Source organism: Hirundo rustica, chromosome W (assembly GCF_015227805.2).
Source record: "Hirundo rustica isolate bHirRus1 chromosome W, bHirRus1.pri.v3, whole genome shotgun sequence".
Classification (NCBI taxonomy): Eukaryota; Metazoa; Chordata; class Aves; order Passeriformes; family Hirundinidae; genus Hirundo; species Hirundo rustica.
In genome coordinates this window covers 28,534,305-28,546,693 of record NC_053487.1, presented here as the reverse complement: position 1 = coordinate 28,546,693, position 12,389 = coordinate 28,534,305, and the positions used below count along the sequence as shown (strand labels likewise).

At 46.3% G+C, this 12,389-nt stretch overlaps 1 protein-coding gene across 3 annotated transcripts in view; it reads right to left on the bottom strand.

Moving 5' to 3' along the window:
- Window positions 1–11,989, bottom strand: part of FGF13 (fibroblast growth factor 13) — a 360,807-nt gene extending 348,818 nt beyond the window's left edge. For 2 of the 3 annotated variants that reach the window (XM_040088991.2, XM_040088993.2), the window contains exon 1: window positions 11,752–11,969. In XM_040088991.2, coding sequence (XP_039944925.1) covers window positions 11,752–11,800 — 49 coding nt within the window. In that variant the 5' untranslated portion in view covers window positions 11,801–11,969. Of the gene's footprint in view, window positions 1–11,751 lie in introns of all 3 variants that reach the window. The other variant, XM_058423866.1, reaches the window with a different exon arrangement.
- Window positions 11,990–12,389: the final 400 nt, after the last annotated feature.

Sequence of the window (12,389 nt, the reverse complement as noted above, 5' to 3'; positions counted from 1 at the left end):
TTTATCAGCCTCCCTGGCCAGGCAGTATCCTGAGCTTGGAGTGGATCCGAAACAGGTCACACTTCACCCCAGAAATCTTTTTTCAGCTGGAGTCAGACTTCTGACTTTCTGCTGCTGTAGCCTCCCCATCAGGTGATAAAGAGGAGCCTTGCCATTTGATCCCTTTTGACTTACTTCACTTTTACCACCTTTTATTGAGTTCCACCAAAACAAATGAAAACCCAATATCCTTTCCTCAGAAAGCAAACATGGGGCAGAGCAGGGAGAGGAGAAGAGCAGCAGATGAGTCACTCCAGCTCTCCTTGCCCCATCACTTGAAAGCAGTCAGCTATTTTTGGCAGTCTGAACATTCAGTCACTGGTATGCAAGATGAGAAGCACACATAGAACAGAAAACATGACAAACCTGCACTGATTATACACCAGTGTGGCTGCAGAACTTCTCTCCTTACAGCAGGAGAAATAACATTTCAACATCTGCAGCGTGGGCTAGGAACAAGCACCTGCACTACATGATGGCCTCAAACAACCACAAATCAATATCCCCTTAGGAAATGCATACCCCTGTGATTCCCACCAATACTACAGCTCCCAAAAATACCTCCACATCTTTATTTTACTAGGGAAGACTTTCATGGATCAGGTATTCCAGCTCTGCACCCCAGAAGAAGTGACAGTGACTTGCAGTGACAATTGGGTCCATCCTAGTTTCGTATTCTCCTACATCACTGGGAGGAACAAAGTGTAAGTGGCAGCAGTTTGGATAATGATTGCATATATTAGTATAACTGTATATAATTACAATGAAAATATTTATCATTTTCCAGGCAGTACTGTAGCTCAACTTGGGCAAATTGAGATGTAAGAGCAACATAAGAATTTCACATGTTGTTGGGGGTTAAGTTTTCCTGTGGAATTTTTCCCCCCATAAGGTGCTAGGAGACTAAATATTGATAGTTAAAGGGTGCTTGACCCAGACAAAAGGGAGTTGATCACTTAGTTTAGGGGGAAGGAAAGGCTCCTGGGAGCTGAGCGTGGGGGAGGGTTGTGGGTTTTTTTTTCGGCTCTCAGTTTTCCGGGAGGAGGGGAGGAGGATGGTCGAGAGACTGGTGGCTGCATTGGATTCCACGGTTAATGGAGGGATTTGGTCCTGAGAATTCTATCATCTGTTGGAGCGCCCAGGAATTCGGAGTTTTTTTCACCTGCCCTGCTAGATTTTGGGTCAGCCCGCGTCCAGCTGCTGTGGGTTCTCCGGCACTGCTCGCTTCGCCTGCCAGGACACCCCCCTGCCTGCTGAGGACAATCCACCCTTTCCAGCCATCAGCACCGGACTTTCCACCGTTTGCCCCTCGGGGTTCTTGGTTCTGTTTTACTATTATTATAATTGCTGTTGTTGTTTGTCTGTCCTGTTATATTTACTAGTAAAGGACTGTTATTCCTTTCTCCATAGCTCTGACGGAAAAGTTCTTTTAATCTTCCAAATTATAATAACACGGAGGGAAGGATTTGAATTCCCCATTCCTAGAGAGGCCTGCCTCTCCCTAGCAGATACCTGTCTTTTCAAACCAAGACACATGTGTACTGAACATGAAAGATAGCTGCACAGAACTCCACATCAGGTGTAAAATCCAAAGGACAAATGTTTCTATGTAAGCAATTTGACAGAACACTGACAATGTCTGGAAGTAAATCCAGTCTCAGCTACTTGAACATTGTGGCCAGTACCAGTGAGCTACTTAAGAGACAGAAGGGAAAAGAAAGGCACCTACCAACTTCTTGGTAACTGCTGGAAGATGGCTGAAAGAACAAAATCAGAAATCTCTGTCCCCTTGTGTGTCTGCTGGGCAGGTGAGAGTGTGCTGGGCCAGGTGTGAGCAGAGTTGTGCTGTGGATCACCTGGAGCTCAGTCTGCCCTGCTCCCTCCTCCTGCTGGCTCTCTCCCCTGCCCCTCTCTCCTACCTTTCCTCTCTAGTTCTTTCATACCGTCTTTCTATTGTATCTTTCCATTTTATGCAAGAAAAAATGCCCTGCACTTTTTCCTTTCATTTAATGAAAACCAGAAATTTCTAAAATTTGAGCAAAATGCCACCTGCAACAGAAGAAGAAAAACTGAAAATTTCTGGTTCCCCTTTCCTGGAGGTATTCAAAAGCTGTCTGGACACAGTCCTGAGTGATGTGCTCAGGAGATCCCGCTTCAGCAGGAGGAGGAGCTCCAGTGAGGACCATTCTGTGATTCCATACAAAAATGAACAGAAAAATAAAACAATTAGATGAGTGCTAGTTACCACTGAATTTGAATAAACAGGCTATGGGGGCAGGGGAAAGTGGCTCAGAACTCCTAAACTCCTATAATTAAATGCAGTGGCTAAAACCTGAGTGAAGCCGCTGGAAGCGCTGAGCTGACGGTTGTCACCTCTGCTGTGCAGTCCCTGGGGAAGCCACCGGCACGTGGGAAAGGTCACCTGCGGCCAGGAGAGAGAGGGAGATGCCCAATTCCTGCCCAGTGAGAAGGGGAAGTCACCTGTCACCTTCGTCACCAGAGGCTGGGGCTGAGCCACCAGCCTTCACTGTCCCCCCATCACCGCACTGAGCTTTGTGTCACTGCCCAGGGCTTGTCCCCAGGGGCCTCTGTGAGGTGACAACAGGGCTGCCCCAAGAGGCTTCTGGCACATCCCAGGTGGTTCCAGAAGGTTCCACAAAGGCCTCACCAATCCTGGCAGCAAACACCTCGGTATGTTTTCAGGGGACAGAGGAGGGAGAAGATCAGAAGGCGATCAGATGGGTACTGCATTGCTGCTGGTGAAATCCCACCTCCGGGATGTCAGTCCCATCTGCCAAAGCCCACAGGAACAGGGATACAGAAACCCACCAGAGCAGTTCAGCACTGCTGCTGCATCCCCTGTGCTTAACAGAGGTGAAGCTGTCACTTTACAAAGTGACACCCAAAGCAAATGCCTGCAGAACACTCAGGTCAGAGGAGGATTACATGATGCCCACCTCTGATCTGATCCCACTAACACAAGAGAAATTCATCCTAAATTGGGTGGTAACTAAAAGCACATGTATCAAAGATATCAAGCACTTGTTAAACAATTTATTCTTAAAGCAATCAAGAGAGCCTTATATCAATTATGTCAAGCCACAGCTTTTGAAAAGAATCTAGAGATTCCCTGGGCCACAGAACAGTGATCTCTATAAATACACCTTCCTTTCAGCTACAAGCACAACCAGTGTCACAGGTAATGAAGTACCACTAGTTCAGATTTAGTCAATCTTGAACTGTGTAGATATAATGCAGCCCAGATCAATGGCAATTCAATTGCTATTTCAGGAATATCTCTTCTTCCCACTTCATTTCTGTCCTCTGCTCCCTCCCACCTCACAATGATGCTCTAATTATTCAAACAAGCAGTGTTCAATCCATGCCAGACCTTTCTTCCTTTAGCACTGACCATGCCTTATACATCATGCTCACAAAACTAATTAAGTGGAGAACAGTATCACTTTACACTCTCTTCATGAAAATAACTGAATTGTTACCTGCCTGAGGGTGCAATTCAAATTATTTTTGCCTTCATTTCACTCAGCAACACAATACAAATATTGAGCATGAAACCAGACCAGCCAATTCAAGGAAGCCCTTTACCCAAGATACCACACACAAAAATTAAAGTATTATTGTAAATAACATATATAATATAGTTGTCTCATTTTGGTTTTTAACATGCATTTTCATGTAAGCTTGACCAAGACATACTTTGGGAAAAGCAGGGAATTTTGTTAGGTCAAATGACATAGCTGAGGAAAGAAAAACAGTTTGGGCTACACAAGCCCTAGAGCCAGGCTCAGCTAAGAAGGTATCATGGATTGGTACAATTTGGTTTTCTGGTTATAGAGAAATGTGAAATGTTTTTCCCTGCCATGACCGTAGAGTGGTTTTTGGGGGAGGAGGACAGGGACGTATCAAAAAGCTGGCTGGGATATTGGCAGCTAAGTTGACCAATGGGAAATGTCGATGCAACTTTGGAGGGGACAATTAAAACTGATCTGCTGCTGATTGCCCTCTCTCGCTTCGGAATCAGCCATGAGGTAACATCGTGGGTGGCGGGTGGGCCCAGGTCGGGCCCTGCTGCCCCTTTGGGCGACCAGGGCAGGCCCGGCTGGGCCTCCGAGGGCCACTGCCCGCACAGGGAGGGTCTGGGCCAGCTGAGCCCCTTTCCCCTGCTTGCCAACAGGGAAGAGGGGCGGCTGCAGTTTGGCAGTGCTGACCATGTACTCGGGACCGCGGCAGAGGGGGCCAAGCCATGGCCCAGCTTAATCACTGCTGGCAGCAAAGAAAGCCTGTAGCTCCATAACAACTTGAAGCTGAGCCACCCTGAATGAGACCAAGGGGTGGAAAAAAGGACATCTACCAGCTTCCTCCATCAGCACAGCTTTGCATTTTCTTCAGCCCCTGCAGCCTGGGGCATGCACGTGGCCCTTGCAGGCCTGGGTGGATTTAACCCTTTTTTAGCAATGTGGAGCTTTTAAAGCACAACTCTTCCTTGAGAGAAAGAAGAAAGAAAACAGAGGGTATGTAGAACAGACACCAAATTAAGTCAGTTAGATTAGAAGTGAAAGAACTAAGATTGAAATAGGATTGAAGAAGCGGACATTTTTAACCGGATTTCTCTAGGGTAAACTATGGAGAAATGGACTGTTCTTTGTAGCATCTTAGTGTTGTTGGGTAGAATGCTGTTCTAATCAAAATTGAGGACTGATGTGATTGAGATTTAATTGAGAACTTTAAAGCCCCCACTCCGGGGTTAAAAGGAGGTCTCAGCCTTTGAGACAAAGATGATTTTAGACTAGAAGAAGTATTCGTAAATAGTACCCCAGATACACTGAGAGGCCTTGCTGATAAAACATCACAGTCTGCAAAAATTCCGGGTGGCAGCAGATGTGTGACATTAGGAGCACTGGACTATTTTGTCTTATGGCAAACGTCTTCATAAAAAAAAAAAACCTTAGAGAGACTCTTCTCCTAAAGTAATGGGTGATTAGGTCTAAATAGTGAAACTGACTGAAAATCTCAAGTTGTGTCTTTCTATGTTGTTTAATAAAAAAGTTAATTGTAAGGGGAGAGAAGCATGTTTCAGTGTCATTCTGTTTTAGTTTGTTTTCTTTTTCTCAACTTTTTTTTCATTCTTTAGTATGTGTTAATAAAACTATTAGTTCATTTTTAAGCTTAAGCCTGTTTTGCCTTTTTTTTTCTCCTAAACCCTCCCTCCCACAGAAAGAGAATAAATACTAAAACCCCTACATTAATTGGTGTTTCTGCCTGGTTTTATTAATTTAAGACCATTACAGAGGGATAAGAGTGGCTAAGAAACCTTCAGTCCCATGGAATCTGTGAAAGCATCCAGCCACCAACAGGGCAGTTCCTTTCCAATGTGTATCAACACAAAAATCCTGATCTGAAAATGCTCAGCTAGAGGTTGTCTAGGATGTGAAGCCTGTCCTCTTAGAGTTAAAAATGTTTTGTTTGTACACAGGACACCTCCAGATTTACAGAGGATTCTAAGGAAGTGGCTCATACAACTCTGGAGCCATGTCTTCAACACACTACAGCACTAACAGTGAGGAACAGAAGCAGAAAATGAACATTCATTGACCCAAGGCTACCCTGCAGCACTCAATTCCCAAAGGACAGGGGTAAGACCAGTGCCTTGCAGGAAATCTCAGTAAATGGCACAAATACAATTAATGACAAGTCTCCAGTGTATTGTGGGTGGCCACAGACCAGAGATGCCAGAAGCCTAAGCCATGCAAATTCTTATGCATCTGCTGTGGCTGCTGATGCTCCTCTCTTTGCAGTGACCTGCAATGCTCTGTGGGGCTACTCATCCTCCAGGCTTCATCTGCCTGGGAATTTTTCCTTTGAAGATGAGATTTGGCATCTGACAAGAACCAACTATCATTAAGTTTTCCTCTAGAAGCAAAAAAAAATATGACTTTTACTACCTTCTGTACAACACGAGTTCTTGGCATGGATAGCAGCCACACAAGAACCAACACTGCAACAAACCCCAGAGTGTGGAGCTTGTCCCCGAAATTCCTGCCTTGCTGTGGATTTCCTCAACACTGAAAATCATTCAAGAGCATCAGCACCAATGTGCTGGCATTTTGATCTCAAGACTGCTTCCACTTTTTAGTTGCTGCTGTTTTATCAACATATGTGAGGAGCCACTGTCTTGAGATTGAGAGGGCAGGATGTTTCTTTTATAAAGAGTTACTGTCCTTTGTGGTACCAAAGCCAGTCCCAGATAATGAGTCATAACAGGAGGTGGTTACTGTAAATATTCCAAGCATGGGCACATTAACAACCACCCACTAATCAGAGGCAATGCCACAGGCAGACACAGAGAACTCCCACTGCTGTCAATGGGAGTTTTGACTGGATCAGGACCTCAGCCAAGCACTGAGTATCTATTGTGACCTGCAGCATTAATATCCAGGATGGGATGGGTCATGGCCCAGATTTTGTCTTTTGCTTTCCAGTGGGTGATGCAGGAATCTATTCAAAGTGAAATCTACAATCTCAGACAGGAGGCTCAGAGATTTCTAGTGTGAAGTGAACAAAACAAAGCCATTGTGTTCAATACTCACTCTCTGGTGTCATTAAATGTTTATAATGCAAACACAAGTTCTGATGTGTAAGTCAATAGCACCAATTGACCACAAAAAGACTCAATCTGCTGCTGGCAAACATCTGCCTGAACAGATCCTCAAGTTCATATCCTAAACTGCAGCTGCTGCTGAAGTTTGGTGGGGCTTTTGGTCTGAAATGCAAAAGAACTGGCACCCAAATTTCTGACAAAAAGACAAAGAAATGCCCTGCCTGTGACCTGAGCTGGTCAAGCAGCACTTGAGGCAGTTAGCACCATTCTCCCTTCCCCCTTCTCACCCAGGGCTGCACTTGCTGCTAATTTTGATTTTGTGGACTCAGACCAAGACGTGGTCAGCTTACATGCTGCTTCTCTTTAGTCCCTGAAGAAAGTTACTTTCTCATGATTCAGTACTATATAAATATAACTGTTGAGATCAGCTTCTTTATTTTTGTCAGCTTTTCTCCAAATCTTTCAATCATAAGCTGCATTATACTATATTTCCATAAAGCCAGGAAAAGCAGTAATAGATACCTCAAAATTCTGACTTTTATTTTTCTTGACAAGTGATTTCTCTAAGTGCTTTGTTTTCTGCTGTCACTGAATTAGTATAATACCTGTACTTCCAAAGTCTTCACTGTTACTGTCACTATTTCAATACACTCTTCAGAGATTAGAAGCTTCCAGCTTCAAAAATGCTCCTATTTTGCTTTCTGCAGAAGAAAATACAGTCTGTATTTTCTCACTGCTTATGGCTGAGGTTATCAGACTTTGGGACAAAAGCTATCCAAGTTCTTTGTGGTGACAGGAAAAGATCCCCTGCATCTGCTTTGATGGGGAAGCCAATAGTACATAATCCCCTTAGTAAAAAGAAAAACAAATGCAGATGAATCCATTCCTCAGATTTAGTTTGAGACTGCTCCAGCTCTTGACTTTGCTCGAAGGAGCCACACAAATTGTACAGCAGCCTCTGGAAAGAGCCTGGCTGTAATACCAGACAGCATGAGCTGTCTAAGGCCCAGGTCCAAAGCACAGGGCTTTCAGCACATCTCAGCTCCCTTTACAATGCCCAATATTCTCCCACTGCCACACAGGTCACCCCCAAATAAAAGATAAACAATATTTGATTCAAAACAGGTTATGTTGGTACAGCCCCAAGGACCGATGGGGACGCTCAATGTACTGTGCCCAAAGAGCAAGGCAAAAACTTTTGGGGAAAGTGCCCCGGGCACACCTGAGGCTCTCTGCACAGCAGCTCTGTGGCAGGACAAGAAACTCCCTGGTGGGAACTGCTCTGCTGTGCTGGAAATGCACCCGGGGCACCTCCGGAGCACAGAGCTGCTCCCAACTATCAGCGACCACTGTGGAATGCTGAGCTGTTCTTCTCCAATCCTCACATTCCTGCCCACCGTGGAAACAGGGCACTGTGAGGAGAGACATGGACACCTGCTGTTATAAATAAGATAGACCAAATTCGATAAATCAAAATTTGGAAATTTATTGAAAGACAAAATAACAGTCTCGGACAGCCACAATTAAAAGGACAGCGTCGAGCCCGGGATCGGCGCCGGGTGAACAACGATAACACACTCTGACAGTCTGTTATCCCCCAAGTTCACATTTTGGTTTGCAGCAGTCTCTTTTTATACACTGGATCGTGGAGAGAGGCTCGGGATTTCGACGGTCCTTCCTTCGAGGCATCTTTATTAATCATGCAGGTTTTGGTTCTGAGAGTCTGAATAGATCGGCGGAGGAGGACAGTACTGTTAATGGTTGGGTCTAGGTGTGGTGTGGAGATGTTAATTTCTGACGGAGACGATCTAGATATTGATCTGAGGTAATCATCTGGTTCTCCGGGCTATCATCTCCGTTTTCCGTCGCCTTTTGTTCCCTTTCAAGGACTCCTGGCAGCGGCATTTTCTCGTTCTCTTTTCTGGTAATTCCAATCATGTTTTCCTCGTGTCCCTCCAATGCCTTTTTGGGCTAGAGAAATTCCTGTATTTGGTTGAGCCACCTTCCCCTGAGTTAACTTACAACATGCTAGTCTAAACAAAACTTAACTTATAACATGCTAGTTTATACAAAACTTATATTCATATGGTTTGTATTACATTTTATATCCTATTAACACGAATTAACTTTAGGACATATATCACACCTGCCCTATGACAAACCCAGCCCAGAGGGGACAGGCTGCTCTCTGGAACCAGCTGCTGGCTACCCCGAACAACCCCCATCCACCCTGGAGCAGCAGCAGCACTACCCATCTGCCTTTGGGAAGCAGCTGGGAGGATACCTGGGCTCAAAGCACCCTGCACCTGCCCAACTCTCACACAGTCTGAAAAAAATAGGGGGGGGGAGGGGAAATCAATGCCATAATCTTATAGGTACACACTCACAGTTAATGCAGCATCTTGCAGAAAGTAAAGGTGCACATCCCTGACTTCATTCTGTTAATCCATGAGCTTTATTTGAGATTAGGATAGCTAATTCTCAAACATCCACAGCCACTTTTAAAAGCAACCAGATATGGAGCAAAACAGTCATCACTGGGTTTTCTAGGCAGGACTTACAAGTGGGACCAACACACTCTAAAGCAAGCAGTTAGTTCCCTCTTCGGCTTCAGGAAAGAAGTGAAAAAAACCCCAACTATTTTACTTAAACATAGATTTTGATACTTCTGTAACAGCTGCACAACTCCACTGACACCACCACAGACTTTACAAAAGGGCAATTTAACTGCAAACAACCACTGCAAGGCAGTTAAGTATTTGCTCTGGATTGTGCTTATTCCCACCAAAATCCAAGGCCTTTCAAGGTTCTGTATAAATCAGTTTTTTCTAAAAGGAACCACCCCAAAAGCCAGTTGAAGAAAGTGTCTTTCAACAACTTATACAGTGCAGCTCCTAAATCTGGGCTGAACATGGCCCTCCCAAAATTCTGTAGAGATCTACAGCTAAGTCTCACCTCATGCATGGCCCTGCAATGCCTAAGAAAGCTTCAGGACTAAGAAAAGCTGACACTACTCTCACTGAGAAGCATTCCACATTTATTAGGCAAACATAACCCTGGGATACCTGCATTTACAGCAGGTATTCAAACTACATCATGTTACCTTACAGAATAGGGGTACATGAACTATCACCACAATAAGCTTCTCGTACATAAACCATGATTATGTTGTTCTTTGAAAGATGGGTTAACTAACTCAGAAACACAGAGCTTTCTCTCAGGACTCCAGTGCCACAGTACAGCTGCAGAAAAATGCAGGAAATGGTATCCCATCCTTTCCAGCCAAATTACTGTATTATTGTATTAAAAAAAACAAACCAAACCAAACAAACAAACAAACAAAAAAATCTAACAAAAACCCCACCCATCACTGCCTGGATTTACTAAGGCTACAGCCAAATTTAACATTCCCATTTAAGAGTATTAACACTTGCAATCACCCAAAGAGAATTCAGGTGGTTCAGAGGAAAAAAACATTTCCTAATTTTTCTACATCTGAAGAGGCTAAAGACGACCATGCAGCCTATACATAAACTAGTAAATATTAACTCCTTCTCAGCATCCCCGGAGCCTTTCTAAAAGCTATTTCACAGGCGCTAACCATGACTCACAAACCACCTCGCACATGTACCAGCTCCTCCTGCTGTACCTAAAACTGCCTCTTTACTTGGTGGTAATAGAGAAAGTTTTTATATGAGCTCAGGGAGCATAGCAGTGTCTCCTGAAAGCAGAGTATCAGCACCAACTGCTTTTCCCGGGAGCCTCAGAATATTTACCTTCTGGTACCCTGTCAGCACTGACACCACAGCCTCACACGTCTCAGGCATCATTCATTGACTCATTAACAAAGATACAAATGCCTTTGTCCCACTGGTCTGAAACGTGCCAAAGCCTGTAAACAGGCAATTTCAGACATGAAGTATGTCATTACAACTTGCAATCGTAGCACAAAATGGAATATGTAAGCTTGATTTTAAAAATAAGCTTTCAGGCAAGCATAGCACAAGTATGGCAATTTCTTTTTATTTACAATTATAACAGAGTCCTAAATCATGCAAAATAATTCCTCAGAAAGGCAGGAATCTTTTGTTCTGCACTACTTAATTATTTAAAGTGCAATATAGTGAATAAGGCCACCAGAAAAGAAAATCAAAACCAACTTGACTTCAAAGAATATAATGTAAAGGCAAAACATATTTATCTAGGAAAAAAAGAAGGTTTTGCAATGCATCTGAGTAGTGAAGTTGATTGTGTTGCTGAGGAAAAAAAAGTGATGCAAACGCTTTGGTTTTGGACATAAGACAGAACATAGTAGGAACGGGAAAAACGGTTGGAAAAAAAACCTCACATTAAAAAAAACCCAAAAAAAACCCAAAAAAACAACACCTTCCAAAATCATGAAACCAAAAAACTTTTTATCAAGAATAGTAAGGTTGAATTGTTTTGATTCGGCCTCTCAGGCTGCTAAAAAAGTAAACGACAGGGAAGTGTCCCACTCCGTTTTCTAGAACTAGTAAATAAGGAGTAGTTTTTGGTCCCTCGGGGTGGCCCGGCCCACAGCCCCCTCGGCCCCCCAGCCAGGTGTCAGAGAGTGTGCGGGAAGCACTGGCGGTCACCGCCCCAAGGGACACGGAGCCCCGCACCGCTGCCCGACCGCGGATGAGCACGGGCACTGAGCCCGGCCACGCACCCCGGCAGGGACCCGGCATCCCCAGCCATGCACCCGGCTCGGGCAGCCCGACCCCGCACGCCCCCAGCGCCGCGAGGGCCGGGGCGAACCGGGCCGGGGAAGCCCCCCGTGGCCAGCCCCGGCTGGGGTCCCCCCAGCCCCGCGTCTCCATGGCGATGTCTCCCCGCTCCACTGGCCGTGGCCGAAGCCGGGGCCGCCGCAGCGCCAAGCACCCCCGGCGGGGAACGGGGGGGCAGCGATCCCGGCGGTGCCGCATTGAGCGAACGCTGCTCCCTCTCGTGCTGGGGTCCCTCGAGCCGGGGCTGCCCCTGAGCCGTGCCCCCCTCCCGGCCCGGTAAGGTCGGGCTGTCCACGGTCGGGCCGGAAAACGAGCCGGTTATCGGGGCAGCTGCGCCTATCTTACCTTTGGAAGCATCTTTCTCTTCTTTGGGCTTGATCACCATCCCGCTCATAGACCCCAGCTTGGGTGGGAAAATCCCCGGGAGCGTCGCGAATTCCAGCTGGACCCAAAGAAACCTCAGGCGGGGGGCAGCGTGCGTGCGTGCGGGGGATCCTCTACGCCGAAAAGGCAGAAATGTCACCAAGAGAAGGGGAGGAGGGAAAAAATGAGGAGCCGGCGAGCTACCCGCTCCCCGGCGCGGAGCCTCGGATCCCGGCAGCACCGCCGCGGTGCCTGCGGGAGCGGAGCGAGGATCAGGGGGCTCCGGCAGCCGCAGCACCGAGCCCCTGCGGCGCTCGCCGTGCCGGAGACAAAAGCAATATTCCTTGTGTCTGCCCGGCCCCCACCTTCCCCCGCCTCCCCGGCTCAGCCTCCCCTCCCCAAGACCAGGGAAGAGCAGCTGGTCTGCAAGTCCCACCGACCAGGGGGAGGGGTTATTTGCTTGGGTGTGTTGGGTTTTTCTCTTTTCGCATCCTCCCCTAATAATAATGGGGCGGAGATGCAGCCGCGGATAGGAGGAAGATACGAGTCCTCGTCACTGCAGAAGAGGCGGCAAGTTTACACTTGCGGCAGCGAGGAGGGCTGGAAGGAGCAGCTCTAGC